The sequence below is a fragment of the Elephantulus edwardii genome, unplaced genomic scaffold (genome assembly GCF_000299155.1).
Source record: "Elephantulus edwardii isolate Elephantulus edwardi_28Jun2011 unplaced genomic scaffold, EleEdw1.0 scaffold00055, whole genome shotgun sequence".
Classification (NCBI taxonomy): domain Eukaryota; kingdom Metazoa; phylum Chordata; class Mammalia; order Macroscelidea; family Macroscelididae; genus Elephantulus; species Elephantulus edwardii.
In genome coordinates, this window is record NW_006399805.1 from 11899067 (window position 1) to 11925884 (window position 26818).

At 55.7% G+C, this 26818-nt stretch overlaps 2 protein-coding genes across 2 annotated transcripts in view; one reads left to right on the forward strand and one right to left on the reverse strand.

The window, feature by feature from the left end:
• Positions 1-10377: 10377 nt before the first annotated feature.
• Positions 10378-17137, forward strand: EPHB6 (EPH receptor B6). The gene is made up of 16 exons (XM_006887173.1): positions 10378-10432; positions 10618-10682; positions 10818-11562; positions 12168-12323; positions 12542-12889; positions 13655-13779; positions 13890-14052; positions 14514-14628; positions 14843-14895; positions 15011-15130; positions 15208-15455; positions 15581-15754; positions 16089-16238; positions 16404-16597; positions 16745-16900; positions 17029-17137. The coding sequence occupies exons 1-16, from the start codon at positions 10378-10380 to the stop codon at positions 17135-17137; spliced, it is 2976 nt and encodes a 991-aa protein (XP_006887235.1).
• A 696-nt stretch (positions 17138-17833) lies between these two features.
• TRPV6 (transient receptor potential cation channel, subfamily V, member 6) overlaps positions 17834-26818 on the reverse strand; it is a 17982-nt gene continuing 8997 nt past the window's right edge. The window contains exons 3-15 of the mRNA XM_006887243.1: positions 26565-26687; positions 26109-26246; positions 25610-25708; positions 25175-25353; positions 24300-24446; positions 23606-23818; positions 23311-23397; positions 23145-23221; positions 22785-22950; positions 21748-21814; positions 20772-21040; positions 18746-18852; positions 17834-18119 (exon numbers count right to left, since the gene is read on the reverse strand). Coding sequence (XP_006887305.1) covers positions 17834-18119; positions 18746-18852; positions 20772-21040; positions 21748-21814; positions 22785-22950; positions 23145-23221; positions 23311-23397; positions 23606-23818; positions 24300-24446; positions 25175-25353; positions 25610-25708; positions 26109-26246; positions 26565-26687 — 1958 coding nt within the window. The remainder of the gene's footprint in view (positions 18120-18745; positions 18853-20771; positions 21041-21747; positions 21815-22784; positions 22951-23144; positions 23222-23310; positions 23398-23605; positions 23819-24299; positions 24447-25174; positions 25354-25609; positions 25709-26108; positions 26247-26564; positions 26688-26818) is intronic.

Here is a 26818-nt window from a genome sequence, read left to right on the forward strand (position 1 = left end):
GCACAGCACACAGCTTGGGAGGCTTTAGTAGTGCGCTCCGTGGGCAGTTGCACTGATAACCAGAAGGCAGAGCCTCGCTGGCTGTTCGAATCCACCAGTGGCCCTGCAGGAGGAGGAGGGTTTAGAAGCCCTGGTGGTGTAGTGGTTAAAACATTTCCTACTAACCAAAAGGTTAGCAGGTTGAGCCCACGTGCTGCTCTGTGGGAGGGAGAGGGCCCATTTCTTTCCACAGAGACTTCCGGCTTCAGAAGCCCGGTGGAGGGTCACTGTGGGCCCACCCGGTGGCAGTGGGACTTTGTGTGGCTCACAGGCCACATCTGACCAGCTTCCTGGCCAGTTTGTGGTTTCCTGCTCGGTCCTATCCTTCCAGCAGCTGGATCAGCTTGTCTCCTGTTTTCTTGTCAACAGAAATAAATGGATTCTGCTGTCGAACACGCTGCTCACAGAGCCTGGAGACTCGGCGCCACGCAGAGCAGAGCCCCCTCTGGCCTCTAGACCAGCACATCTACAAGGTACTGACCCATGGGCTCTGCTGTGACCCTGGGGGTGGCCGGGCTCCCTGGGGCTTGCAGGCTGTGCTGACCAGCTGCCCCTGGTCCAGGGCCACTTCCTAGAACAGGGCAGCTTCCATCATGTCCCAACAAGTCATATGAGGTGTGCATATAGTTTTGCTTCATTTTACTAAACAGTGATTATCTACAGTTTTAAAGGGAATTTTGATTAATGATTAAATTGAAAAGATAACAGAAAGATAATATTTGGAAAGTTTGTTGTTAGGTGACAATCTTCTCCTGTAAGGATTTGCAATCTCGCAAACCCAACAAGGGCCACCACGTCACAGTGAGCCACGCCTGCCTGAAGCGCTCAGGTGCTATGTTAGATGGTGTGCTGCTAACCAGAAAGTTGGTGGTTTGAATCCACCAGCTGCTCCGAGGGGGAAAGATAAGCCTTCTCCTCATGCAAAGATTTACCGCCTGGGAAACCAGGCAGGGCCACAGTGAGCTGGAATGGGCCCTCGTCATTTCATTTCAGTCTGTCTATTTATCTACCACAGTTCCTGGTGACACAAAGAGTTAAGCACTCAACTAGTAGTTTGAAAGTTGGACATTCAGACCCACCCAGAGGGACCTCAAAAGAAGGGCCTGGAAAACTACTTCCAAAAGGAAATCCTGCAAACCCTTGAAAGCTCTGTGGACACAGTTCTCTGCTCACACGGGTCGTTAGGAGTCAAAACTGGTGTGGCGGTAGCTGTTTTAGTTAATATATGTTCTATTTAAGGTGGTGGTTGTTGTTGCCATGGGGTTGGTACTGACTCACAGCTGACCCCCCAGTGGACTTTCCAAGACAGTTGATTACTCAGGAGGAGATGGCCCATCCTTCTCCAGCAGGGCAGGTGGTAGATTCGAACTGCTTGCCTTTGGGGTTGCAGTGCAGCTTCTTACCACTAGGTCACCAGAGCGCCCTTCTGTTTTTAAGGTAGCACTTGGAATCCCACTGCACACTGTCAGCTTTTCCAGCTGCCAGCCAAGTTCACGTGGAAGTCTGTCCTGTCAGTGTTTGAACAGCGAGGCTTTCTGAGGATTCCCTCTGATTGTAGGCCCTTCCTCCACCTGATTGATACTTATTTGCCATCTGTTCTTCAAAAGCAGTTCCTCAGTGAAAATCCTTGCACAAACATCTTTGCAAATGGACACCTGACGGGCACATGGAGGGCTCATCTGGGCAGGGAAGCTGCTGGACTCTCGTTGCCCGTCACCTCTTCCTTCGAGAGGAAGGCAGTGTGTGCTCTTAGCCCAGTGGGAAAAAGCTGGGAAGGCCGCATGGTGCGGGCTGTGAGCCAGGATGCTGGGTGCTGGGGTAGTGAGAGGTGGTGTGAGGCGCTGTGGGCACGCTGAGTGGTGTGAGTGGCGCTGGCAGTGAGCTGGGGTGGCAGGTGATGCAGTAGAAAGCAGTGGTGTGGCTGGGAGAAGCAGCGTGGAGAAGCTGTGTGGTGAGGATGGTGGGCGGTGCGCTAGTTAAGGAATGTTCTGCTGGGGATGTTGTGGAGCAGGGCAGTGGTGGCGAGCTGGTTGGTGTGGACAGTGAGCTCAGGGCAGGAGGTGGCTGAGAGAGGGAGTGTGGGCAGGGCGTGGAGTGGACTGTGGGCTGGGCAGTGTGACCCAGCAGGGCTGGCTGTGTTCAGGGTACCGTGGAAGGTGACCCTCATGGGGCAGTGCAGGGTCGCCCTGAATTGGGTCCCCAGCACCTCTTCAGAGGAAGCCCAGCAGCCCCCAGGTAAGAGGCAGGCCACAGCTGTTTCCACCACAGGCCTTCCTTCCACTGTGTATGCACTGGAAGCATCCTTTCCAAGTTTAAATCATACTTGGGTTCCCGTATCAGTCAAAGAGAGGACGCTCCAGGGTGTGGACTTTGTTCTCAGGATGTCCATCAGCCTCAGCATCGTGCACTCACTCCCAGGGCTTCTTGGCATCTGTCCTCATATGTCCTACTCTGGCCCCTAGCCATCCTCTGTCCTTCCTTTCCACCTCACTGCCTCTCTATAGAATATCCTTGTTGTGGGAGGACTGGGCGAGGGTGGGCAGGGCTAGAAAGGAACAAGCATCTTGGGCCGCGGCTTTGCACAGGAGGAACTTTCTGGGTTTCAGTGCCACTTGGCTGTGGGAGTTACATGCAGAGAACAGGAATGGCTCTTCCCAGATTGCAAGGGTGAGCTTGGCCCAGAGCTGGGCCTGCCTGGGACACAGGCAGAAGGAGAGCACGGAGAGAGTCCCACAGGGAGTAGGGGGAAGTGGTCTGGCCTATGACCTGGAGACGGTTGTCTGTAGGCACCTAGGAAGCAGTCCATCCTGGCTTTCAGGCCATGGTGTAGGAGGGACTGAGTGATGAGGACATAGAGAGGAGCTGTGAGGTCATGGGTGAGGACCCTGGGCTGTCTGAGGGATACCATCTAACTTAGGTGGGATACTGTAGCAAACCCAGTTAAGTACAGAGATACACACACTCTCTCACGGGATTTAAAAACCTCATTTCTGTGACATTGATTCCAACCCATTGCACACTTTAGGACAGAGTACAACTGCCCACAGGGTTTCTGAGGCTCTGTCTCTACAGAAGCAGACTGCTAGTCCTTCTCTTGTGCAGTAGCTGGTGGCTTCAAACGACCAATCCTTCGGTTTACAGTCAGGTACTTAACCACTGTGCCCAAGGCGACTTCTAAACACGTGTGTTCCAAGGAAATGATTGGCAAGTCCCAAACCCATAGAGCCGGCATCAGGCTCGTCCTGACTCAGAGACCGACTAACCTGCAATTTGTGGAGTCAGATTGTAGGTTGTCAGCTGTGGCTCACATCCCTAGGATTGGAGGTCAGAGAAAGACTAGTCCAAAGGAGAATCAAGAAAGAGAGAGAGAGAGCACGAGCTCTGCCTGAACGTCTATATACTGGTGCAGACACATCTTCGAGGAAACTCCCCTCACGTCAGATGATTAAATTGAGGATAATTGCATGATACTGAGAATTATAGCCAGCCCATGTTAACACGAAATGTTAACCATCATAGCTACTCCGTGTCAACTTGGAACCTGTATACATTTCCTAAAACTATACAGCATTTCTAAATAAAGGCAATTTTAAAGTCACACATGCACCTAACATAAGTACTATACATGATGTAAGTAGTCTGCATAAAACTTAAAACACACCTGCCCCATTTACATGTTGTATTTTGTACATAACAAGATAAAGGAGAGAAGAAAGCAAAGATACTTGGTACACACACGTGTAATAAAACACAGAAGATATACTTACCTCAATTACAGTCATTTCTGCAGCTGGTCCTATGTTGGTAACTGGGATTAGAACTACATCTTCTGACACAGACTTCATAGTCCCTTTGGGCTCAGCAAACACCTCAGCTGTGGTTCTTTTCATTGTGGGTGACTTAGACCTCTGTTCCTGGGTGGCATGGACCCCTAGTACTCATGTCAGAACTGAGTTGGTATAATTTTCCACAGACTTTAATCACCAGGATGATACCACTAAGAGACAGATATTATTAATTCGAGACACTCTCTTGTTTACTTCCATTGTGTAATATTAATAAGATTTCTCCTGATAATCAGAACCAGTTACACCAGCCAAGATGAGAGCTCTCTCCTGTGCCTGTTGAGTCAGAAGTACGAGAAGTCGAACATGATCTGGTAGCACACTGAACTTGCAGTTCAGTGGAATCAGTAATGTGTCTATGACGGAGCGTTTCTGCCTTTGGAAATAGGAGACTTAGAACTGCGGAGCACAGGGATGGGGACAGGAAGCAGGAAACAAGAATTTTGCAAAGAGGTCCCAATGGGTAGTAGGGATGCTGTTCATTCCTTTTGATTCCTAGAACCACGGATCTTGACCAGAGGAGAAACAGTATCATGTAGTGGGCGCTGAGTTAGAACTGGCACAGCCTCCTGGAGAACATTCCCCCAAGGACCAAGGCACTGCCCCTTAGCTAGAGCCTAATTCCAGCTGTCTTGGGATAATGAGAAATGTGGCATGTTAAGTGAATTCCATGAGTACCTGTCTATCACTGCATTTCATTTGCTGTGAAAGAAGTTCCTTGACCTAAGACAGCTCTGAAATCTATGATGGTAGATAAGGCATTCTGTAATCCCCTAGAATCTAGTTTCAGCAGAAGTGTTATGGACAAGGAGGGAAAATGTCTATCCCAGTAAGAACAAATTACCTTTTCAATGATGAAAGTGGTCTAGTGTAATCAGTCTGCCACCCGGTTGCTGGTGGATTGCCCCTAGGAATGGTGTGGCATCCGGGACTCAGTGGTGGTCCCTGCTGCTGGCTGCTAGGTACTCCGTAGTGGCTATAGTCTAGTCAAGCTACAAGACCATGTGCAACCTCCATCTCTGCTACTATGGTTACATCACTCGTGAGTCCGCTGGATAATGACAGGAGTGGCTGAGAAAGAGGCTGACTGGTCGCCTACCCCCGCCCCAGACTCATTAACTTCAGTGAGGTGGAAAATGCCCAAGTCTTTGTTAATTTCTCACCCTCTAGCATGCCACTAATGGTTTAAAATCAAGAAAGGTGTGTCAGGGTTGTATGCTTTCTCCATATCTATTCAATCTGTGTGTTGAATAAGTTATTCAAGAAGCTGGACTCTGAAGAAGAATGTGACATCAGGATTGGAGGAAGAGTCATCACCAGCCTGTGTTATGCAGATGACACAACTTTTCTTGCTGAAAGTGAGGAGGACTTGAAGCAACCTACTGTATTAGCTCAAGGAGCCTTCAATATAGATTACATCTTAATGTCACTAGAACAAAATTTCTCACCACTGGACTAGAAGGCAGTATCAGGATAGATGAAGAAAAGACTGAAACTGCCAATGACTTCATCTTACTTGGATCCACAATCAATCAGCGGTCCAAAGATCAAATGAGGTGTTCCATCTGCTGTCAAGGACCTCTCCAAACTACTAAAGAGAAACATGCCCGTTTAGAGGCTAAGGGCCACCTGCTCCAAGTCACAGCATTTTCAATTACTGACTATGCCTGTGAATGTTGGACAGTGACTAAAGATGACAGAAGAAGAATCAATGCATTGCGTTGTGGTGGTGGAGAGGAGTCATTAATATTCCACAGACCGCCGAAGAATGAACAGATAGATATGTGTTGGAAGTAAATGCAGCTGAAGTGCTCCTTGAGGCAAGGGTGGTGAAACTTTATCTCACATACTTTGAGCATGTTGTTAAAAGAGGCCAGTCCCTGGGAAGAGACATACTTGGAAAAGTAGCAGGTCGGTGAAAGAGAGGAAAACTCTCAGTGAGATTGACTCCGTGACTGCACAAACGGGCTTGAGCTGGGTGTAGGATAGAACAAGGCTTCAGTTGGTTGTTCACAGGATCCCTAAGGGTCATAGTGGACTGTATGGTACTTGCAAATGTCTTACCAATAAGTCTAGAGTCATTAACACTTCTTCCTTATTAGCTGTAATCCACATGACATCATTAATGCGATGGACCAGTGCGATGTCTTATGGGAGGGAAAGGTGTGAAGGATCCTGTGGACGAAGTGATGACATAGTGCAGGAGAGCTGATGGAAATCTAAGGTAAATTGCTGAGAAAAAGGACGTTGCTGAAGAAAAACTGCTGCTGGTGGTCCTTTTATTAAAGGATTAAAGGACCAGAATTGGGGGAAAAGGCTTTGGTGAGCTCTGTAGCCACAAGCCAGATACCGGGAAATGAGTTCATTTTCTCAGGCAATGAAACCACGTCTGAAACAGTTTCAATCCGAGTCACCACCTGGTTAGTTTACAAGAGCTGATGGTATTCTTCATGATTCATCCAATGCAGTTTAAAAAATAAAACCCCCACCCTCACCCCACTGTCTTTGAGTCAATTCTAACTCGTGGTACCTTCCACTGAGTTTCCAAAACTGTAAATCTTAACCGGAGCAGCCTCTTCAGCTTTCTTCCACAGAGCAGCTGGTAGATGCGAACCGGTAACTTTCCTGTTAGCACCCTGACGTATAACTCTCTATGCCACTGTGGATGCGAACTGGTAACTTTGCTGTTAGCACCCTGACGTATAACTCTCTATGCCACTGTGGAGCCCTCATTGCAGTTAGCTGTCAAGTCAGACATAAAATAGCACTGACATTTTCTGGGTAATTGTGGAGGGACGCTGGGGCCCCTGCAGATGTGGTTCTCACTGTGGTGGTGAAAAGTGTCTTTTGGACACTCCATGTGCAAGTCTTTGCATCCAAACTGACCAGTCCACTGTACTATGCCAACTTCCTTTGGCCTTTGGCTACTGGGTTCCATGGTACGTGTGGTAGGTCTATAGTTGTTTGGTGCCATCAAATGGCTCACAGTGGCTCTATGTAAACAGAATGAAGTCCTGCCCAGTCCTGTGCCAACCCAACAGTCCACTGTGATTAAATCCGTGCTGCTGTCACTGTCTGTCCATCTCCTGGAGTCTTCCTCTTCTGTTGACCTTATTTACCAAACATGATGTCTTTTTCCTTCTACTGCTCTGAGAAAAAGACAGGCAGTCTCCTCCGGTGCCACTTAAGAGTCTTTGAAAACCTGGTGAGGGGTCAGTGATGAATTGGTTCTGATTTAATGGCAGTGTGTGTGTGTGTGTGTGTGTGTGTGTGTGTGTGTGTGAGAGAGAGAGAGAGAGAGAGAGAGAGAGAGAGAGAACTCCCACACACCCCCAAATACATGAGGTGAAGTTTCACTATCCTTGGCTTCTGATATAGTGCAGGCCACCATTCAGCCCAAGCTTCAGTAAACCAGTTCAATACATGATTCAACTTTTTCAACTCCTCAAGCTGGAATACTGAAAGGAGAACCTGTGTTTAGTGGACTCAGATCAATACATTCAGACTGACACCATTATCCTACAACCTTAATACCTAAGTTGTTGTTGTTATTGTTATGTGTCATCAAGTCACTTGTGACTCAGAGACTCTCTGTACCTCAGCTCTGAACTCTGCCCTATCCTGAGCCAATTGCATCATCTCTGACAGACCTAATCCAATTCCTCTAGTCACTGAGTCAATTAATCTCATCCTGCGTCTTCCTGTCCTGTGTTGTCCCTCTACCCTTGCAAGCATGATATTCTTCTTCTAGGACTGGTCCCTCCTGGCCACACGCCCAAAGTATGTAAGATGGAGCTTCAAAATCCTTTCCTCCAGCGAGCAGCCTGGTTTCAACCTTTCCAGAACAGATCTGTTTGTTCTTCTGGCAGTTCACAGTATGTTCAACACTCTAACAGCAATCAAGCTGAAGCTATTAACAATCTCGGTCTCTTCTCCACCCATCATGAAGTGGCCAGTTGGCCCAATGGTGGGAATCTTTGTTTTCTTGATGTTAAGTTTCAATCCATATTGAAGACTGCAGTCCTTGACCTTCTGCAGCAGATGCCTCATGTCCTTCTCAGTTTCAGTAAGCAAGGTTGTGTCATCTGTATAACACAGGTTATTGATTAGTTCCCCTCCAATCCTGAAGCCACATTCCTCCTCAAAGTTCAGTCTCCCAAATTATGTGTTCAGCATATATATATTGATAAGGTATGGAGATAGGATGCATCCCTGACACACATCTTTTCTGATCCTGAACCATGCAGTGTTTCCTTGCTCTGTTTTGACGACTGCTTCCTGGTCCAAGTATAGGTTTTACAGGAACACAATTAAGTTGTGTTCCCCACTCTTCAGAAGATTAGCCACAATTTATTGTGATCCACACAGTTAAATGCCTTTGCATAGTCAGTGAAACACAGACATTCCTCTGGTACTCTATGTTTTCGGCCAAGATCCATCTAACACTGGCTATGCTGTCCCTTGTGCCACAGCCTCTTCTAAACCCAGCTTGCACATCTCGTAGTTCTCTGCTGATATCCTGCTGCCTGTGCATATTCCCTGGGGTTCTGCATGCAGATATGGGGTGGGAAGCCATTCTTTTGGTGCACAGCGTGCTCCTCATGGGTCCCCCCTTTGTAGCTCGCCTCTTGGCCTCATGGAGCCCTAAATCTAGTTTAGGTTTAGAAACAAAAATGAAAGATGGTTCCTGGGGATGTTCAGAAATGCCTTCAAGACGTCTGTCGTGAACCCCAAAGACTCTCAGACACAGCCGAGTTCACCTCATCACACGGGGAGGAAGGGGCGATGGTGGTGCCATGCAGGGTTGTTAGCAGTCAAAGACGGGCCACTGCCTTCAGATGGGCTGGCTCTGCCGGCAGGAGTGACTTAAGGACCCAGTGCTCCCAGCTTCCTGTTTATTTGCTCACTGTGTTCACATCCTAGATTTAAAGATGCCATCTCTTCCTAATAAATGAACTCACTTTAACCTTACACACTATTTGGGGTGAAGAATTCGCCTGGCACTGTAACTTACTCTGTGGTTTTGGGGAACATTAGCCCTGTTACTACAAGAAAGAAGGCCAACCAGCTTACAGGGCACAAGTGTCAGGTCTTGTATGTGATACTTGGTCAGTGGTTCTGAGCTTTGACTTTGACCATTTCTTTCAGCACTTTGCCCAATCGTCGTAGGGCCAACCAACTGGCTTCCTTATATCTCTCATTGTGACAAAATCATAGGTCCGAATCCCCCAGCTGCTCCATGGGAGACGGATGGGCGTTCTCCTCCCGTGCAATGTACCACCTCTGAATCCTGGAGTGTCCGCTATAGGTCGAGGATATACAACCACCACCACCACCACCAAATACACAACCCCCAGCCAGAGCCTCATCTCTCACAAATATCTGATCCACTGGTGGGGGTATAGTGCATATTTCTATTGTCACCTCACACCATAAATTAGCAGTGTCGCCTTTATTACTAAACACAGTGTCATTATCGTCTTCAGGATGAGTCAGACTGGAGAACAAACTCAAACCGTCCTCCCTACAGTTTGTCCTGAGAACCACTCAGGAGTGAATATCTTTGGCTGGGTCTTTAAACGAGCAAAACTAGTGAACAATCTAACCCACTGCCACTGAATTGCTTCTCAATCCTAGCTCCAGCGTGGGCTGGAGGAGACCGTCCTGTGGGGGTCCGAGGCCGGGCGTCTGTGGAACCAGAGCAGCTGGTGAGTTCAAACTGCCGACCTTTGGGTCTGCAGCGGGATGCCTTAAGCACTCAAAAGTTATTTCCAGGAAACAGTGCAGACAGCTGTGGAGGCTGGCAGGCCGCAAATCTGTGGGTCAGGCACCAGCTGGCACCTTCTGACTCATGTAGGCGCTGGCTGACCTCCCAGGAGCCAGAGATCAAGGGTGGATAGTAATGAGTCAGCTGCAGGAGAGAATGAGATAGAGGGAAAAAAGAAATACAGACACTAGAGTTAGAGATAGGACAGAGGTAGGTGAGGTCAGAACAGCTGTGGACAGTGTACTAGATGCTGACCATACCCTGCTCCTCACGTCATGTCACACACATCACGTCACGTCACATCACATCACATCACATCACATGGAAGAGCATAATTACATAAGGAGAAGCCCGTGAGCTCTGGTGGCCTAGTGGCAAGAAGTTGCATTGCAATCCCAGAGGTGAGCGGTTTGAATCTACCTAATGCTCTGCTGGAGAAGGAGGGACAATCTCCTCCTGTACCAGTCAGATCCAATTTGACAGTACAAACACGAAATAAAATTAAAAAAAAAAAATAAAAAAGAGGAGAAGCAGAGCCTCGTTGAACTCCTGACAGGAACCTCACAGCCCACTGCGTTTCTCCTCTATCTCCTCTATCTCCTTAGGAAACAAGTGTGGGCTGCTCCCGGCCTGGCAGAAACTGCAGCTCCACCTGGGAGCAGGTGGAGGCCGGGGCAATGGTGGGAGCCCCGAAGATGCCCTATGGCGACTGAGGGGGCCACGGGCATGGTGTGCAGCTTCTGGGTCCTGGCCCTGGTGTCCTCGGCTCTGGCCCTGGAAGGTGAGAATAGAGAAGAGTGGGAACTTCCAGACAAGAGGGTGCCCAGGGCCGCCTTGGGGTTTTCAGGATAGGCCTTGGCACAGCTGCGCTCTGGGGTGTGGTCGGAGGGGCAGGGTGGGGCGGTGTGGGTCCTTTGGTGGTGGGCCCTGGTGAGGAGGCTTCCGGCCTCATTTTTCTCTGGGCAGAGGTGTTGCTGGACACCACTGGGGAGACGTCGGAGATCGGCTGGCTCACCTACCCGCCAGGTGGGGTGAGTGCTACCCATCATCACCCACTTGCCCCCTGCTCGCATGGCATCAACCTGTCCCCAGGTGGGAGACCCGTCACACACCGGCACACAAGCTCCCAGGTGCCAGCTGAGGCTTCCCCGGTTTCCCTCCCGCAGTGGGACGAGGTCAGCGTCCTGGACGACCAGCGGCGCCTCACCCGCACCTTCGAGGCCTGCCACGTGGCTCGGTCCTCAGGCTCTGGACAGGACAACTGGCTGCAGACGCACTTCGTGGAGCGGCGCGGGGTGCACCGGGCGCACGTGCGCCTGCACTTCTCGGTGCGCGCCTGTGCCAGCCTGGCCGTGGGTGGGGGCGCCTGCCGCGAGACCTTCACGCTCTACTACCGCCAGGCCGATGGTCCGGACAGCCCGGAGGCCGCCGCGTCCTGGCACCGCCAGCACTGGACCAAGGTGGACACGATCGCGGCCGATGAGAGCTTCCCCGCGGCCGCCGCTCCCTCCGTGTTGGCCTCTGGGCCTCGCGCGGGGCTGCAGCTCAACGTTAAGGAGCGCAGCTTCGGGCCACTCACGCAGCGTGGCTTCTACGTGGCCTTCCAGGACACGGGCGCCTGCCTGGCGCTGGTGGCTGTCCGGCTCTTCTCCTACGCCTGCCCAGCCACGCTCCGCGCCCTCGCCTCCTTTCCTGAGACGCCTGCCAGCGGGGCTGGGGGCGCCTCCCTGGTGGCCGCCGTGGGCACCTGTGTGCCCCATGCAGAGCCAGAGGAAGATGGCGTTGGGGGTCAGACAGGGAGCAGCGCTCCTAGACTGCACTGTAACGGGGAGGGCAAGTGGATGGTGGCCGTGGGGAGCTGCCGCTGCCAGGCGGGACACCAGCCTGCCCGCGGGGACAAGGGCTGCCAAGGTGAGCCCCAGGCCCGGGCTGTGTCCACTTCTGGGGTCCGTCCTAAGTGCCCCAAATGCCATTTTATCCCCAAAGGTAGGAGCAAGATAACGTAGGAAAAGATCAAGCTTTCTCGATCAAGTTTGCTTCACAAAGTTCATCTGAAATTTCTGGAGTCTTCTGGAACTTTCTTTAGCAATTGCTGAGGGTTTTAGGGCTGCAGGCCCCAGGAAGAGCAATCACGAGAAGTTAAATTTCTGGCTTTCTTTGGGTGAGGCCTTTGTCCTCTCTGCAGCTAGGAGTTTGGTCTTAGGGCTGACCTGAATTCAGGTGTGGGGTGGGGTGGGGTCCAGTGGGAGGCGGCAGGAGACGTCCATTGGATGTTGTGCAGAAAAGTGGGCACACCTGGCCTCCGGGGGCCTCAGCATGCACGCATTCACCCAACGTTTTCCATCTGTGGAAACGCAGTTCAATGAGGGGATGAAGAGAGGAGGTAATCCTTACCTGTGGGCAGGAAGGTGGGTGGAGGGCTGCGTGTGAGCAGGAGGAGAGTTCCGGGGACCAGCCAGGTGGTTGGAGTGTGGGGAGGAGTGACAGTGACGCTCTTCTGTCCCCCTTTCCCCCAGCCTGCCCTGCGGGATCCTATAAAGCCTCATCAGGAAATGGGCCCTGCTCCCAGTGCCCCATCCACAGTCACGCCCCGGACCCCGCGGCACCCGTGTGTCCCTGCCTCCCAGGCTTCTACCGGGCTGGCTCGGACCCCCCAGATGCCCCCTGCACTGGTGAGCCCCCACTATCCCAAGACCTTGAGCCAAGACGGCGCCCAGGAGTGGGACCAGGAGGGAGGGGCTGGGCAGGGCTGTGATGAGCATGGTGTCTCTTCTGGGGGTCTTCATGCCTCTCCCTGAACCTCCTCCCTACTCCCCCTGCTTTTGACGCTATCCCCCAGAACCACCCACCCTGCTCACAGCCCCCCAACTTGCACCTCCCTGGCCCCCAGGACCCCCTTCAGCGCCCCGTGAGCTCTGGTTCGAGGTACAAGGCTCAGCGCTTATGCTGCACTGGCGCCTGCCCCAGGAGCTGGGGGGCCGCGGCGACCTGCTCTTCAACGTGGTGTGCAAGGAGTGCCCAGGCCCCCGGGAGCCCGGAGGGGGTGCCTGCCGCCGATGCAGGGACGAGGTCTACTTCGACCCCCGCCAGAGGGGCCTGACCGAGAGCCGCGTGCTGGTCGGAGGCCTGCGGGCGCACGTGCCCTACATCCTGGAGGTGCAGGCGGTCAATGGTGTGTCCGAGCTCAGTCCTGACCCTCCGCCCAGTGCAGCCATCAATGTGAGCACCAGCCATGAAGGTGAGGCTGGACACTGATCCCGGAGGCCCCGCCCAAAGCCACACCCACACAGGAGACCCCGCCCCATCCAGAGACACACCCACCATAGAGGCCCCGCCTATAGACACACCCACCGGAGAGGCCCCTCCCCTGTGACACACCCAGAGGCCCCACCTATAGACACACCCACCAGAGAGGCCCCGCCCATAGACACACCCACCAAAGATACCCCGGCCCTGTGACGCGCCCAGAACTACACCCACCACAGAGGCCCCCACCTATAGGCACACCCACCTAGGGGTCCCGCCCCTATGACACTCCCAGAGCCACACTCACCTAAGAGAATCCACCCCATCCAGAGCCCCACCCACCACAGAGGCCCCGCCCATAGCCACACCCACCACTGAGGTCCCACCAATAGCCCCACCCACCACTGAGGCCCCGCCCCTGTGACAACCCCAGAGACACACCCACCTAGGAGACCCCTTCCAGAGCCACACCCACCACAGAGAACTGTCCCCTGTGACCCTTCCAGAGCCACATTTCTCCATGAGGCCCCACTCACCCCCCCCAGACACACCCACCACAGAGACCCCATCCCCTTTGCCCGCCCAGAGCCATATCCACCCAGAAGGCCCTGCCCTTCCCAGGCCTGCCCATAGACACACCCACCACGAAGGCCCCTCCCCTCCCGGGCCCCTGCTCCCCCAGGGATCCCGCCCACTGGAGGTCCCGCCCACCCCAGGGCTGCCATGCCTCCCTGCCTCTGATGGTCCCCTGCCACAGTCCCCTCCGCAGTGCCAGTGGTGCACCAGGTGAGCCGGGCTTCCGACAGCATCACCGTGTCCTGGCCTCAGCCCGAGCAGGCCAACGGGCACATCCTGGACTATCAGCTCCGCTACTATGACCAGGTGTGTGGGTGGAGGAGGTGACACAGGGGCGCCTGGGCCCCTGGGGGTCACGGTGTGTGAGCTATGAGATGGAGACCAAGACTGGACCGAGTGAGTGGCTGTCCCCCCAGGCCGAAGATGAGTCTCACTCCTTCACTCTGACCAGTGAGACCAACACGGCCACTGTAACCCGGCTGAGTCCCGGCCACATCTACGGCTTCCAGGTGCGCGCGCGGACGGCTGCGGGGCACGGCCCTTACGGGGGCAAGGCCTACTTCCAGACGCTGCCTCAGGGTGAGGGTGCGTGGGTGCCGGCCAGCGGGTGGGCGCCGGGGCTCCTGGGCGGGAGGGCTGGCAGAGGGGACCAGTGGGTGAAGGGGCAGCAGATGCCCAGGTCTAACAGGCACCCAGTGTCTGGCAGCTTGAGGCTCTGCAGGACAGCCCCACTGAGTGGTCAGGCCTAGCACCCACCGATGTGGGTGGCTTGCCCTCCTGAGATCTCGTATGCACTTGTATGCGTATGAGGAGAAGTTAGCTGTGACTGTGTTTCTGTGTGTCTGTGTAAGGGGCGTACTGGCCCAGCTATGACCCTGGATGCATATGTGTGTGTTGGTATAAGGCCCTGAGGCTGAATGTGTGTATGTATATGTGTATATGGGGGGGGGGTGTGAGAAAGAGAAAGAGAGAGAGAGACAAAGAGAGAGAGAGACAGACAGAGGAAGAGAGACAGAGAATGACTCAATGGCTCCCCTCAGGTGAGCTGTCCGGCCAACTCCCAGAGAGGCTGTCATGGCTAGTGGGCTCCGTCCTGGGGGCGTTGGCTTTCCTCCTGCTGGGGGCCATCTTGGTGCTGGCTCTGGTCTTCCGGAGGTGAGGACCCCCCTCCCTGCCCTATCCTCTCCATTCTTCATGGCCCCCAGCCTAGAGAGGCCCCAGAACCTCACAGTAAAGCCACTTTCCACCCTAGCCCATTGAGAAGTAGGGGCCCTGCACCCCTTCTCCATAAATGGGGGCTGGGAGCCACCTGTGGGAGTGGCAGGGGCATGGGCCTGGGTATCATTCAGGACCTCTGCTCTGTGCCCAGAAAGCAGCATGGGACTGGCTACACGGAGCGTCTCCAGCAGCACAGCAGCCCAGGTGGGCATTCGGGAGGGAGGGAGGGGGCCTAAAGTGGACACTGCCAAACTGGGGAGAGTCCTTGGTGGCCCGGGTCTTCAGGACGTTAGTCTGACCTGTGCACCCCATCCCACAGGTCTTGGGGTAAAGTATTACATCGATCCCTCTGCATATGAGGACCCCTGCCAGGCAGTGCGGGAGCTGGCCCGGGAGCTGGACCCTGCGTACATCAAGCTTGAAGAGGTCATTGGGGCAGGTACTGCAGGCAGGTGACTGGGGAGACCCTGGGAGCCGCAGTCACCTTGGTGGCCCTTCATCACCCTTGTTCTTCAGGCTCCTTTGGAGAGGTGCGTCGGGGCCGACTGCAGCCCCGGGGCCGCCGGGAGCAGGCCGTGGCTGTCCAGGCGCTGTGGGGCGGGGGTTCCGAGAGCTTGCAGACAGCCTTCCTGGGCCGAGCAGCTGTACTGGGCCAGTTCCAGCACCCCAACATCCTGCGGCTGGAGGGCGTGGTGACTCGGAGTAGGCCGATCATGATGTTGACCGAGCTCATGGAGCTGGGACCCCTGGATAGCTTCCTCAGGGTCAGTGGACTGGGTCCATGAGGGGGTGGCATCCTGCCTTGCTGTACCCTAGGTCCATGCTCTGTCCTTCACTGCTCCCACATCTGTGTGTCCTTCCGCCCACCCACACTGACTCTGCTCCCCAGCAACGAGAAGGCCAGTTCAGCAGCCTGCAGCTGGTGGCCATGCAGAGGGGAGTGGCAGCCGCCCTGCAACACCTGGCCAGCTTGGCCTTCGTGCACCGCGCCCTGTCAGCCCACAGCGTGCTGGTCAACAGCCACTTGGTGTGCAAGGTGGCACGTCTTGGCCACATGCCTCAGGTGGGGACATATGTGTCCAGGGAAAACGGGGGGTGGTGAGAGTCTGTTGACGGTATAGAGGTCCTTATTCAGGGACTACTCAGAGGTTTAGAGAAAGGGACTCCCTCAATGGAGGTCAGCCTGCAGCCTCCAGAGGCACCCCAAATGCCATGTTCCTGTCAGCTGACCTTGGATATGGTCATCTCTGTCTGTGCTGGGCCTGCGTCTGTCAGGTAGAGCTGGTCTCATGCACCGCAGGGGTGTGGACGGGCTATACAGGGTTGTATTTTCAGGTGAGGTTGTGCCCCAACACTGGCAGACCTGTTGCTCCCATTGTCGCCCCTGCCTTCCACAGGGCCCAGGCTGCATGCTTCGCTGGGCAGCCCCCGAGGTCATCACTCAGGCAAAGCACACCACATCCAGTGATGTCTGGAGCTTTGGGGTAGTGATGTGGGAGGTGATGAGCTATGGAGAGCGGCCATACTGGGACATGAGTGACCAGGAGGTGAGCCCTGCACGCAGCACCTCCGGCCCCTCCTCAGAGGAGCACTTGCTGTCCCCTGCCCACTGTTCCAGACTCCATCTCTCTCATCCATGCTGTCCCCTTGGCCCCCTCCCGCCCACCTGAGGGGCCACTGTCTACCTGCCCTGTGTCTTCTTCTGATCCCAGGTCCTCAACGCTATAGAGCAGGAGTTTCGACTGCCTCCACCCCCAGGCTGCCCTCCTGGGTTACATATGCTTATGCTGGACACCTGGCAGAAGGACAGTGTCCAGCGGCCCAACTTTGACCAGCTGGTGGCAGCACTGGACAAGATGATCCGAAAGCCGGACACTCTGCAGGCCACTGGGGGGCCCCGGGACAGGTGGGGGGGAATGAGTGTGCCAGCTGGGGTCCATATGAAAGTGAAAGCTGAGGAGGGGGCTGGTGGAGATGGGGTGGTGACTGTACACCCAGGACAGGGCAGCTGGGACAGTGAGGGACTGTGACCTGCCACCCCCTTTCCTCCCAGACCCCCCCAGTCCCTCCTGGACCCTGTGGCTCTGGATTTCCTGTCCCTGGACTCCCCCCAGGCCTGGCTCTCAGCCATTGGACTTGAATGCTACCAGGACAATTTTGCCAGGCTGGGGTTCTGCTCCTTCAACGATGTGGCCCAGCTTAGCCTTGAGTAAGCAGCACGGGGCCCCCAGCAGTGTGGAGTGTCCTTAGTGGGGTGCAGAATGTCCCCCACAGGTATGGTATCCCCTGTGAGGTGTGGGGTGTATGGCGCAGGCTTGATGGGATGTTCTCCTCTAGGGACTTGCCCGCCCTGGGTGTCACACTGGCCGGCCACCAGAAGAAACTCCTGCATAACGTCCAGCTCCTGAAGCAGCACCTGCGGCCACTGGGCTCTGTGGAGGTCTGATGTCCAGGCGATGAGGGTACTGACAGGACTGCCCTGGACACAGGGCCAAGGGAGACGGAGATGGTCAGCCTCCACTGGAGCCTCCGCCCACCAGGCTGGCCCCTCAGACACTGCACAGCCTTCCCCCCTCTGCCCCCACATATTAAAGGGAAAAAGGGATTTTGCAAGTCGGTGGTGTGGCAGCCTCTGTCTCCAAGGAAACAAGGGGGGGCTCGGAGGTGACCAGGAGGGTGCAGGGCCCCACAGGGCAAGTGAGAGCAGCAGTGACTTTATTGGAAGGAGGGAGGCAAGACTCCCCTGACCTGGCCCTTCCCGGTCTCATTATGCCCTCACACGCCTGTCCAGTCCAGCTACCCCCCCTGTCCAGAGCACCACGGGAGAGCGGTCCCTCCCACTATCTTGCAGGGCGGGGCCTGGACTAGAGGCAACTCATGTCCATAAAGTGCTTTGCTGGCCACTGTGGCAGTTCCTCAGAAGGGATGTGGCCAGCGGCTGATGATCCCTCCCTCGGACAGCACCTCCCCAGGCAGGGCACTGCACAGCCCTGCCCGGGCCCTGTCCGGCTCTGTCTCGGTCCTGCCCGGTCCTGCCCTGGCCCAGTCCAGCTCTGTCCCAGCCCTGCCTGGTCCTGCCCTGGCCCTGTCCGGCTCTGTCCTGGCCCTGCCCCGGCTGGGGCAGGCACTGTCCTGCGGGCGCTCAGATCTGATACTCCCAGCTGTAGCCGTCTTCCTCCAGGCCCCGGTTGACCAGGCCTCGTAGCTCCCTCCTGAAGGTTCCCTGGCGCAGCCGCTCCCAGTTGGTGCTGCTCCGGGAGGTGCTTCGTGACACGGAGGGCGTGGGGACAGGCAGGTGGTGGCCCAGGGGCCGGTCCAGCTGCAGCTTCTGCACTGAGTTGCCATCCACATCTTCAGGGCCTGGGTTCTGGAAGGCCTGTGCGTAGCGCCGAGCACGCTGGCGGTTCAGGTCCTGCCTGTCTTCCACCCTGTAGGGCGTGAGCCTGTGAGAGCTGGTCCGCAGGGCTGACCTCCTGCCCCAACCCCACCCTGGGAGCATGTGGCCCTGAAACTGTCCCCCAGCTTGCCTCCACCTCACCCCAGCTCATCTCCTGGACCTCACCCCACCCCGCCTGGCCTCCACCTGTGGGGTATAAGGCTTGAGAACAGGTGGGCTGACCTCCTGTGCCCATATCACCCTGTAAGCACATGGCCCTGAACGTATTTACCGGGAATAGATATCCCCCAGGACTGACCTCCTGCCCCAACCCCACCCCAGCTCATCTCCTGACCCTCAGCCCACCCTACCTGGTCTCCTGCTCCCACCTCCAGGCCCTATTCTACTCCTATGGAGTAAGAAGCATTGAGAAGAGAACCCCAGAGCTGGCTTCCTGGCTCCACCCCACACACTCCCCCAAACTCTGCAGCTGCTATCCCCCAAGGCCACCAAGACAGAAGTTGCTCTGGGGGACCTCTACATTGCTGGCCTGTCCCTCAACATAACTCAGTTCTCTGTGTGCAAGGAATGCAGACCCTGTAGGGCCCCTGGGAACAGAGTGACCTTAGCAAAACACAAGGCGTGCTCAGGTCTCCACTGACCCAGCCTGGCACTCACCGCAGGTACCAGCGGTCACCCAGCCCGTACTCGCGCCCACAGATGCCTGAGCGAGGCCACAGGCAGCGAGGTAGCTTCCGCTCCAGCATCACTGTGGTGTCCACGACCTGCAAGGGTCAGAAAAGAAGTCAGAGGACACGGCGCAGGGGAAGGGACGGGGTACTGGAGCCCTGGATGTCGTTGTTAGGTGCCATTGAATCAGCTCCCACTCACAGTGACTCTGTGTTCAACAGAGGAGGCCCTGCCCCGTCCAGCACCACCTCACAGCCCATCGTGTGCTTAAGCCCATTGTTATGGTCACGGTGTTAGTCCTTCTTGCTAATGGCTTCCTCTGTCACTGATTGTCTACCACACCTGACATGTTCAAACTCAGCTTCCTCCTGATAGCATGATCAGAGTACGTGAACTTCCAGACTAAGGTAGGCTAGGAAGGATGAGAGATGCGCTTGTTAAAAGTGGCCAGTGAAAACCTATGAACAGCAGCAGACACTCTCTGGGCCAGTGTCAGATGAGCCACACAGGCGACATTAGTAGCCCAACTCTGCCAACACTCTTCTGGGAGAGAGCTGATGGGACATGACTACTTGACCTTGATCCAGTGGCCAGCACCATGGGACTTCATGCTGATTCTGCAGGAGCTGAAGCTTCTTTCCAGGGAAGTGAGGTCAAAATGAGCCAATGTTAAAAGGGTCCTGGGGGAAGCAAGTTCCTCTGACCCACCAAGTGCGCAGCTCACTTCCACGACAGTCGGCATTCTGTTCAGAAATCCGCATCGATATATCGCACATTCTTCATGGAGAAAATGCTTTCCTGCACAAGCTCCATTTCCATGGTCTCTTTATCTGGCTTCTTACAAAGTACGGTTAGAAGGCTTTGGAATTTTAGAATTCCCATTTTAATGCTGCTGCAATAGTTGTCTTATTTTGTGGAGTTTTGGGTTTGTGTTGTGTTTTTTTTTTTTTAACTAATCGCAATTCAACTTTATTACAGTTTAAATTTTTTTAAATAAAATTTTATTTTAATTGTGATTTTAATGAATGTTTATGGAGAAGTTAGATTGTCTTTCCTTCTTGGAATAGTTTTTACTGTGACAAGTTATTTTGTAAGAATGCCTGAGAGAGAGGGTTTTCTTAACCGCTTTTGTCCCATCACAGGGTGAGGCCATAGACAGCTTCCGTTTCTCTGGCACCAGCATTGAGCAGGTCTGAGCATTCTGGGTCAGATTTTGCAGATTGTAACACCGTCAGGGAGATCTGACTTGGTGTTCACATTCTCTGATGCAGTTTGTCAGATGCAGGCTTAACCCGTGGCTTCATTTTCTTGGTAATTTTGGAAAACTGCAGTTTCCTTCTTGCTTCTTTTTCTTGACAATTGTTGAGAGATTTTTTTTGGGGGGGGGCTTCTTTTCAGCTGTTGGAACCTCTGAATGGTGCAAACAGTTAACTCCTGGCTGCTGACTTAAAGGTTGGAGGTTTGAATCCACCTCGAGGCAGCTTAGAAGAAAGATGTACCCATATCCTCCTGAGAAGTCTGCCATTGGAAACCCTACGAGGACAGGCCTCTTCACACAGTGGCTCCGAGTCAGAGCCGGCTCAGTGGCAATGCTGGTGTCTGTATACCAGCAGTGCTTGCATGGTGAGGCTATGGGTATACTCTGGACATGCTATGAGGATGGGCCAGTCCCTGGAGGACATTTTACTTGGAGAAGTAAGGGGTCAGTAAAAGAGAGGAAGACCCTCAGTGAGCTGGCTGACCATGGTGATGCAGCTCTGGGCTCCAGCAGAGCCGTGATTGTGAGGAAGTGCAGGACAGGGCAGGCTTGGCTCTAGTGTGAGCTCGGGTGAGTAGGGACCGTCTCGACAGCCCCTGAGACATGTGGCAGTGTTGTGAGTGCAGCTCTTTGTATACTGCTATATCCTGTAGACTAGCAGTGCAAATGGGGGACAAGATGGCCTTTCTGAGCTAGGTCCACTCCTTGGCGGCAGTGGTGAGCTGCAGTAGCCCCTCCAGCCCGCCGGGGACTCACCTGGACCCTCCAGAGCTCGTCCCGCTCATGGGCCACCCTCCAGTGAGTGTCCCCCATCATGGCGATGAGGAGATTGAGCATGAGCAGGGCCGCGATGATGGCGAAGGCGGCGTAGGTGACGCTGAACATGAAGGGCAGGTCCACGTCGTAGTTGGCGGGCCCGTCGATGACCGTGAGGAAGAGCTCGAAGGTGCTGAGCAGCGCCATGGGGTAATTGAAGAAATGGCCCAGTTTGCTGGAGTCTTCCGTCTGGAAGATGATGTAGAAGGCTGTCCCGTGCATGGGGGGTGAAGGTTAGTGTGGAAAGTGCATGTGCCCAGCCCACATCATCTCCGGGGGATCTGGGGACCTTTTGGTCCTGCTTCCTCCCGAACCCCCACTGCAGAAGCCCCGGTAGCATAGAGTTAAGTGCTTGGCTGCTATTGGGAAGGTTGGTGGTTTGCACCCAGCAGCTGCTGCACGGCAGACAGGAAGCAGCTTGGTCCTGAAGAGGTTTACAGCCGCGGAAAGCTGAGGGGCAGTTCAGCTGTCCCACGGGCCCAGCAGGAGTCAGAGCCCACTACATGCAATGACATCTAGCTTTGGACTCTCCTCCTGGCCAGTGTCATCACCCAGCTCCGCCAGGCTCGTGCCCGGGTTGTCTTCCCTACACAGTTCTCCTGATGCCAGGAAGCCCAGGTGTAGTGCACAGCATGTAGGCTGCCAACCAGAAGGTGAGCAGTTCCAGTCCATTAGCAGTCCACAGGGGAAGTCCAGACATTTATGGCCTCGTGGCCAGGAGTTGGATTTGAAGGCACTGGGTTTGATTTAGGTTTGTTCTGACACTAAGAGCCACCTCTCTCTGGCATTCCCAGTCTCTCCTTTTGGGCTTAACATCTATTCTCAGACACCACACTGCCTCCTCTGCTTGACCTCCCACTTACCCCGGACCTTCTCAGTTTCTCTCTCTCACATCCCCACCAGACAGAGTGTTTACCTGAGGCAAAGCCCAAGATGACTACGGCCATCAGCCAGCAGAAACGCATCAGATCTCCAAAGATCATCTGGAGGGAGGGGGGAGCGTCGCCTTCAGCATCACATGTCCCAAGCCGTCACCTGTCCAGCCTCTAATAGCCACGTCCACAAGTCTAGCAGCTCCACCCTCTAGGACAGGTGATGGCAAAGCAGAGCCTGCAGGTGAGGTCCACCCACACTTGTTCACAGCCCTTGACCAGTTCTCACATTTTATAAAGGCAGCAGGAGGAGGAGGAGGGACAGGACTATAAGAAGAGGAAGAGGAAGGAGAAAGAGTAGAAGGAAGAAGAGAAGGAGGAGCAGCAACAGGAGGGAGAACAAGATGGGAGTGGAGAAGATGGAAAAGGAGATGAGAGAGGAGGAGATGAGAGACAAGGTGAGAGAGGAGATGAGAGACGAGGTGAGAGAGGAGATGAGAGACGAGGTGAGAGAGGAGATGAGAGACGAGGTGAGGGAGGAGATGGGAGATGAGGTGAGAGAGGAGATGAGAGATGAGGTGAGAGAGGAGATGGGAGAGGAGAAGATGAGAGATGAGGTGAGAGAGGAGGAGATGAGAGGGGAGATGAGAGAGGAGGAGATGAGAGAGGCGGAGATGAGAGAGAAGGAGATGAGAGAGGAGGAGATGAGAGACAAGGTGAGAGAGGAGATGAGAGACGAGGTGAGAGAGGAGATGAGAGATGAGGTGAGAGAGGAGGAGATGAGAGGGGAGATGAGAGAGGAGGAGATGATGTTGGAGGAGGAGATGATGGAAGATGAGGAGATGGGAGAGAAGGAGATGGGAGATGGAGAGGAGGACATGGGATTGGAGATGAGAGAGGAGGAGACGATGTGACAGGAGGAGATGATGGGAGAGGAGAAGAGAGCACACATCATCCACAAAGCCTGAAACGACAGTACGTGCGGCCTCTCACAGGCACGCTTCTGAGCCCTGCTCAAGGGCCTTTCTCAAGCAGAACATCCTGCAGCTGCGAGCAGGAGGGAACTGAGAGAAGCACTGACCTTCTGGATCATGATGGTGAAGGGGCCCAGCATCTGGAAGCCTCTGGCGAAGTACATGACATTGCACCAGCCCAGCACCAGGGCAAAGGACATGGGCACCACCTCCCCATCGGTGTTGGTGAGCCGCATGACCATGATGACCAGCACCATGCAGGCGTAAGTGACACTGGAGAATGCGGAGAGGAGGCCGTGCTACTGTGGGGACCAGTAGCTATAAGGTAACCGCACCCACACATTCCAGCCCAGTATCCACCCCCCAGACCTCAGCACAGTGCATCTCTGGAGAACCATGGATGAAGATTCTCCAAGGTGGGAGAGGAGCCCGGATGAGGGGAAGGACGAGGGAGGAAAGAGACGTACATGAGGATGTGGAATGGCCCCCCAAGGGTGGTCTGTCCAAAGAAGCGGGTGACTCCTATCCTGAAGATATCTGGGATCTGGGGAGACAGAGGAGACAAGCACCAGTGGAGCGGAGCTCAGGTGGACACCTGGGCAGCCGGCCACACCTGTCCCCCACCCACCTCACCTCCAAGAACAGGATGACCACGGCCCCACAGACGGTCACTAGCTCCCCCATCAGGCGGACGCTGTCCCTGGGGGTCACATAGGCTTCCTGAGGGGAGAAGGGGGCTCTGAGGCTCCTGCTTGCTGGTTCTCCTGACCAGCAGCCGGGCTGTTCCCAGGCCTGCCCTCAGAAGACAAGCGGACGCGTCTCCACGTCTGGGCACCGTCTGGGCTGCTGGGCATGCGTTTGAGACCGGGGGAGGGGAGAGAAGTACGGTCCAGTGGGGAGGACATGCCACGTCTGCGAAGGGGCTCACCTGGAGCAGCTTCTGCTGCAGGAGGGTGTTGTCTCGGGGGTCTGTGCGGTTGCTGAGCCTGGGCTTGAGGGGGCGGTGGACGCAGCACATGGTGAAGCAGACGATGTACAGCAGGTAGACGGCGCCCAGCACGCAGAAGTACGGCCGCCCGTACCGCTTCCACTTGAGGCTCACCAGCTCCTTGACTGGCGTCTGGTCCAGGATCTGGCGCGCCTGCGCAGAATGGGAGGGCGGCTCAGAGACCTGCTGGCTGCACCATGTACCCGACCTGTTCACGCCCCAACCTAATGCCCACACCTCTTGCTTGCTCCCAGCCCGTCCAGCCGGTACCGACAGCCCTGCCTACCAGCCCCTACCCTATGGTCTTGTCCAATGTCTAAAACCTGCACTTGTTCCTAGAACTGCCAGCCAGCTCTAGCTGCCCCATCTGCTCAGTGTGCCTGCCCAATGCTCACACCTGCTTACTTCAAGGCTGGCCAGCCTGTGCTAGTTGCCCTGACGACCACCACTTTCTACCCAACATCTCTTCTCAATGCCTATGCCTCCTGCTTGCTCCCAGACAAGCCAGCCTGTGCCAGCTGCCCCACCTACTAAGTGTCCTTCCCGAGTACCTACCCTCCAGCTTACTCCAAGCCTGTACCAGTTGGCCTGCCCATTTCCCCCCTGCCCACTGATTCCTGTCCACTGCCCATACCTCCCGCTTCTTGGTAGTAACAATGAGTTCCAGGAGTGACTGCTTGTCTCCCCAGGAGTCGATCTCAGTGAGGTCGTAGAGGGTGGAGGTCAGCGGCCCATAGGTCCACTGGATGTGCTTCCGCCGCTGCATCAGGTGCTGGAACATCTAGGGCGGGAGGTGAGAATCAGGAAGGGGTGGACACCTTCTAGGGGGACAGTCACAAGGGGAGGTGGGGTTCTCTGCGGACAAGGATGCTGGAGGGGCAGCTGTGCTTCCTCTATGACCACAGCATGGGCACACATGACCATGACTTGACCCCATCTCTGCTTCTCCTGATCTTGGCTGAGGGCCATGGAAGGCGCAGGAGGGGCAGAGAGACTGAGGGCTGTGCAGGGTGCAGGAGGGGCAGAGAGACTGAGGGCTGTGTAGGGTGCAGGAGGGGCTGAGGGCCATGCAGGGCGCAGGAGGGACTGAGGGCTGTGCAGCTTGCAGGAGGGGCTGATGAGGGCTGTACAGGGTGCAGGAGGGGCAGAGAGACTGAGGGCTGTGCAGGGTGCAGGAGGGGCTGAGAGGCTGAGGGCTGTGCAGGGTACACAAGGGGCTGAGGGCCATGCAGGGCGCAGGAGGGGCTGAGGGCTGTGCAGGGTGCAGGAGGGGCTCAGAAGCTGAGGGCTGTGCAGGATACAGGGCAGGTGGGCACCTGCCTCACAGACACCTCAGGGGGTGGGGTGCACACAGGAGCCCTAAGGCCTGGGAGAGATGGGGGCAGGGGCAGGTTAGACAGCAGGGACCAGAGTGAGGGGAGAGGAGAGAGGGTCCTGCCCTGGGCTGGGGGCTCTGGAGACCCATGGACACAGAGGGAGGGCCAGTGTGGGGGAGGGGCTCATCCTCACCACAGTGTTGCCCTCCACCCCGGCCAGCTTGAAGGGGGTGAGACCCTGGTGGTTGGGCACGAGGTCCAGCGGCTGCAAGGGGTCCCCCTGGCGCCCGTCGTAGGACAGCAACAGGTTGTACATCTGGCAGGCGAAGGTCTTATTAGGCTGCAGTGTGAGGATGTGCAGGACCGTGTTTCCTGCGGGGACAGGGTGTCAGGTGGCTAGCAGTGCCCCAGCCTGGGTGAGACCTCACCTGCAGGTCCCAGTGTGACCCCTCACCCCCAGGTCCCAGTGCGACCCCTCACCCCCAGGGCACAGTGTGACCTCTCACCCCCAGGGCCCAGTATAACCCATCACCTGCAGGACCCAGTGTGACCCCTCTCCCCCCAAGCCCAGTGTGACCCCTCACCCCCAGGACACAGTGTGACCCTTCACCCTAGGGCCCCCTCTTACCCAGGGCATCTTGGGCGCGAATGTCCGCTCCATGCTCAATGAGCAGACGCACTATCTCCTCACTGCCCACACAGGCAGCAAAGGACAGAGGGTGCTCCCCTGGGGACAGAGACCAGTGACCTCCAGCTTAGCTCAGGGGTCCTTGTGGGGCCCCCTGAACCCCCTGCCCCCTTCCCCCCTCTGCTAGCCACTCCTTCCCTCCTCCCACTCTCTCCCCTTTAACATTCCCCATGCACCCCCTCCCCTCCCCATCTTGCTCCACCCCTTCTCTCTCCTTTCCCCTCCCCTACTCCACATCCTCTCCTGCTTCCTTTTCTCGCCCCTCCCTCCCTCCCTGCATGGCCCCTCACTGAAATAGATGAGCTAGTAGGGGCTTTGGTCACCCCTTCCCCTCCCTGCGCCCCTCCTCCCAGCCCCAGGCTCTCCCTGAAGTAGGTGAGGTTGTGGGGCTTTGGCCAGAAGGCCGGCCCTTCCCTCCTGCCCCACCTCAAGTTCTCACCAAAATAGATGAGGTTGTGGGGGCTGCGGCGGAAGGCCACCCCCGTGGCTCTGGCCGAGACGCTGGCCCCATGGGCGAGCAGGGCACGCACCAAGTTCACGTTCTGGTTCACCACAGCGATGTGCAGTGCGGTCTGGCCTGGTCAGAGAGAGAGAGAGAGACAGAGAGAGACAGAGAGACAGAGAGACAGAGAGAGAGAGAAGAGAGTGAGGGACACTGTCCTTCCATCCTGCGGGTCCTGGGGCTGTGAGGTCCTGTCCCAGGGAGAGCGGGGAGCCCTGGGCTGGGTCCTCATCCCCCTCCCCTACATGGGGGTCAGGTGCTCCTGACTGAGGGGAAGAGGCGGAGGTGGGGGTAGGAGGAACAGGGGCTTGTGTCCGGGGCCTCTGGAGGCCCGCAGGGCAGGTGTGGAAGGCCGCTCTCGTGGGCAGCACCTGCGTGTGGGGCGTCCCTCACCCTCGTACAGCTCAGACACCATGGGCTCCCGGACCAGCTCGGGGGAGGCCTCCATCAGCAGTAGGGCGGCCTCCAGGTTGTCGTAGAGGGCGGCCACGTGCAGGGCGGTCTCCCCCAGGGCTCCTGCAGGGACAGAGGGGAGACATGGTGTTCAGCAGGAAAGGGAGGGTGTATCCTGTTCCTCACAAAGCCCAGGCCCAGAGATTCTGTCCCATCCTCTGAGCCAACCCCCCACGCCTCCACCCTCCCACCTC

Coding starts and splice junctions, on each gene's coding strand:
- EPHB6 (XM_006887173.1), top strand. CDS start 10,378: ATGGTGTGCAGCTTCTGGGTCCTGGCCCTGGTGTCCTCGGCTCTGGCC. Junction 12,890..13,654: donor TGTGAGCACCAGCCATGAAG/GTGAGGCTGGAC, acceptor CCCCTGCCACAG/TCCCCTCCGCAGTGCCAGTG. Junction 13,780..13,889: donor AGCTCCGCTACTATGACCAG/GTGTGTGGGTGG, acceptor CTGTCCCCCCAG/GCCGAAGATGAGTCTCACTC.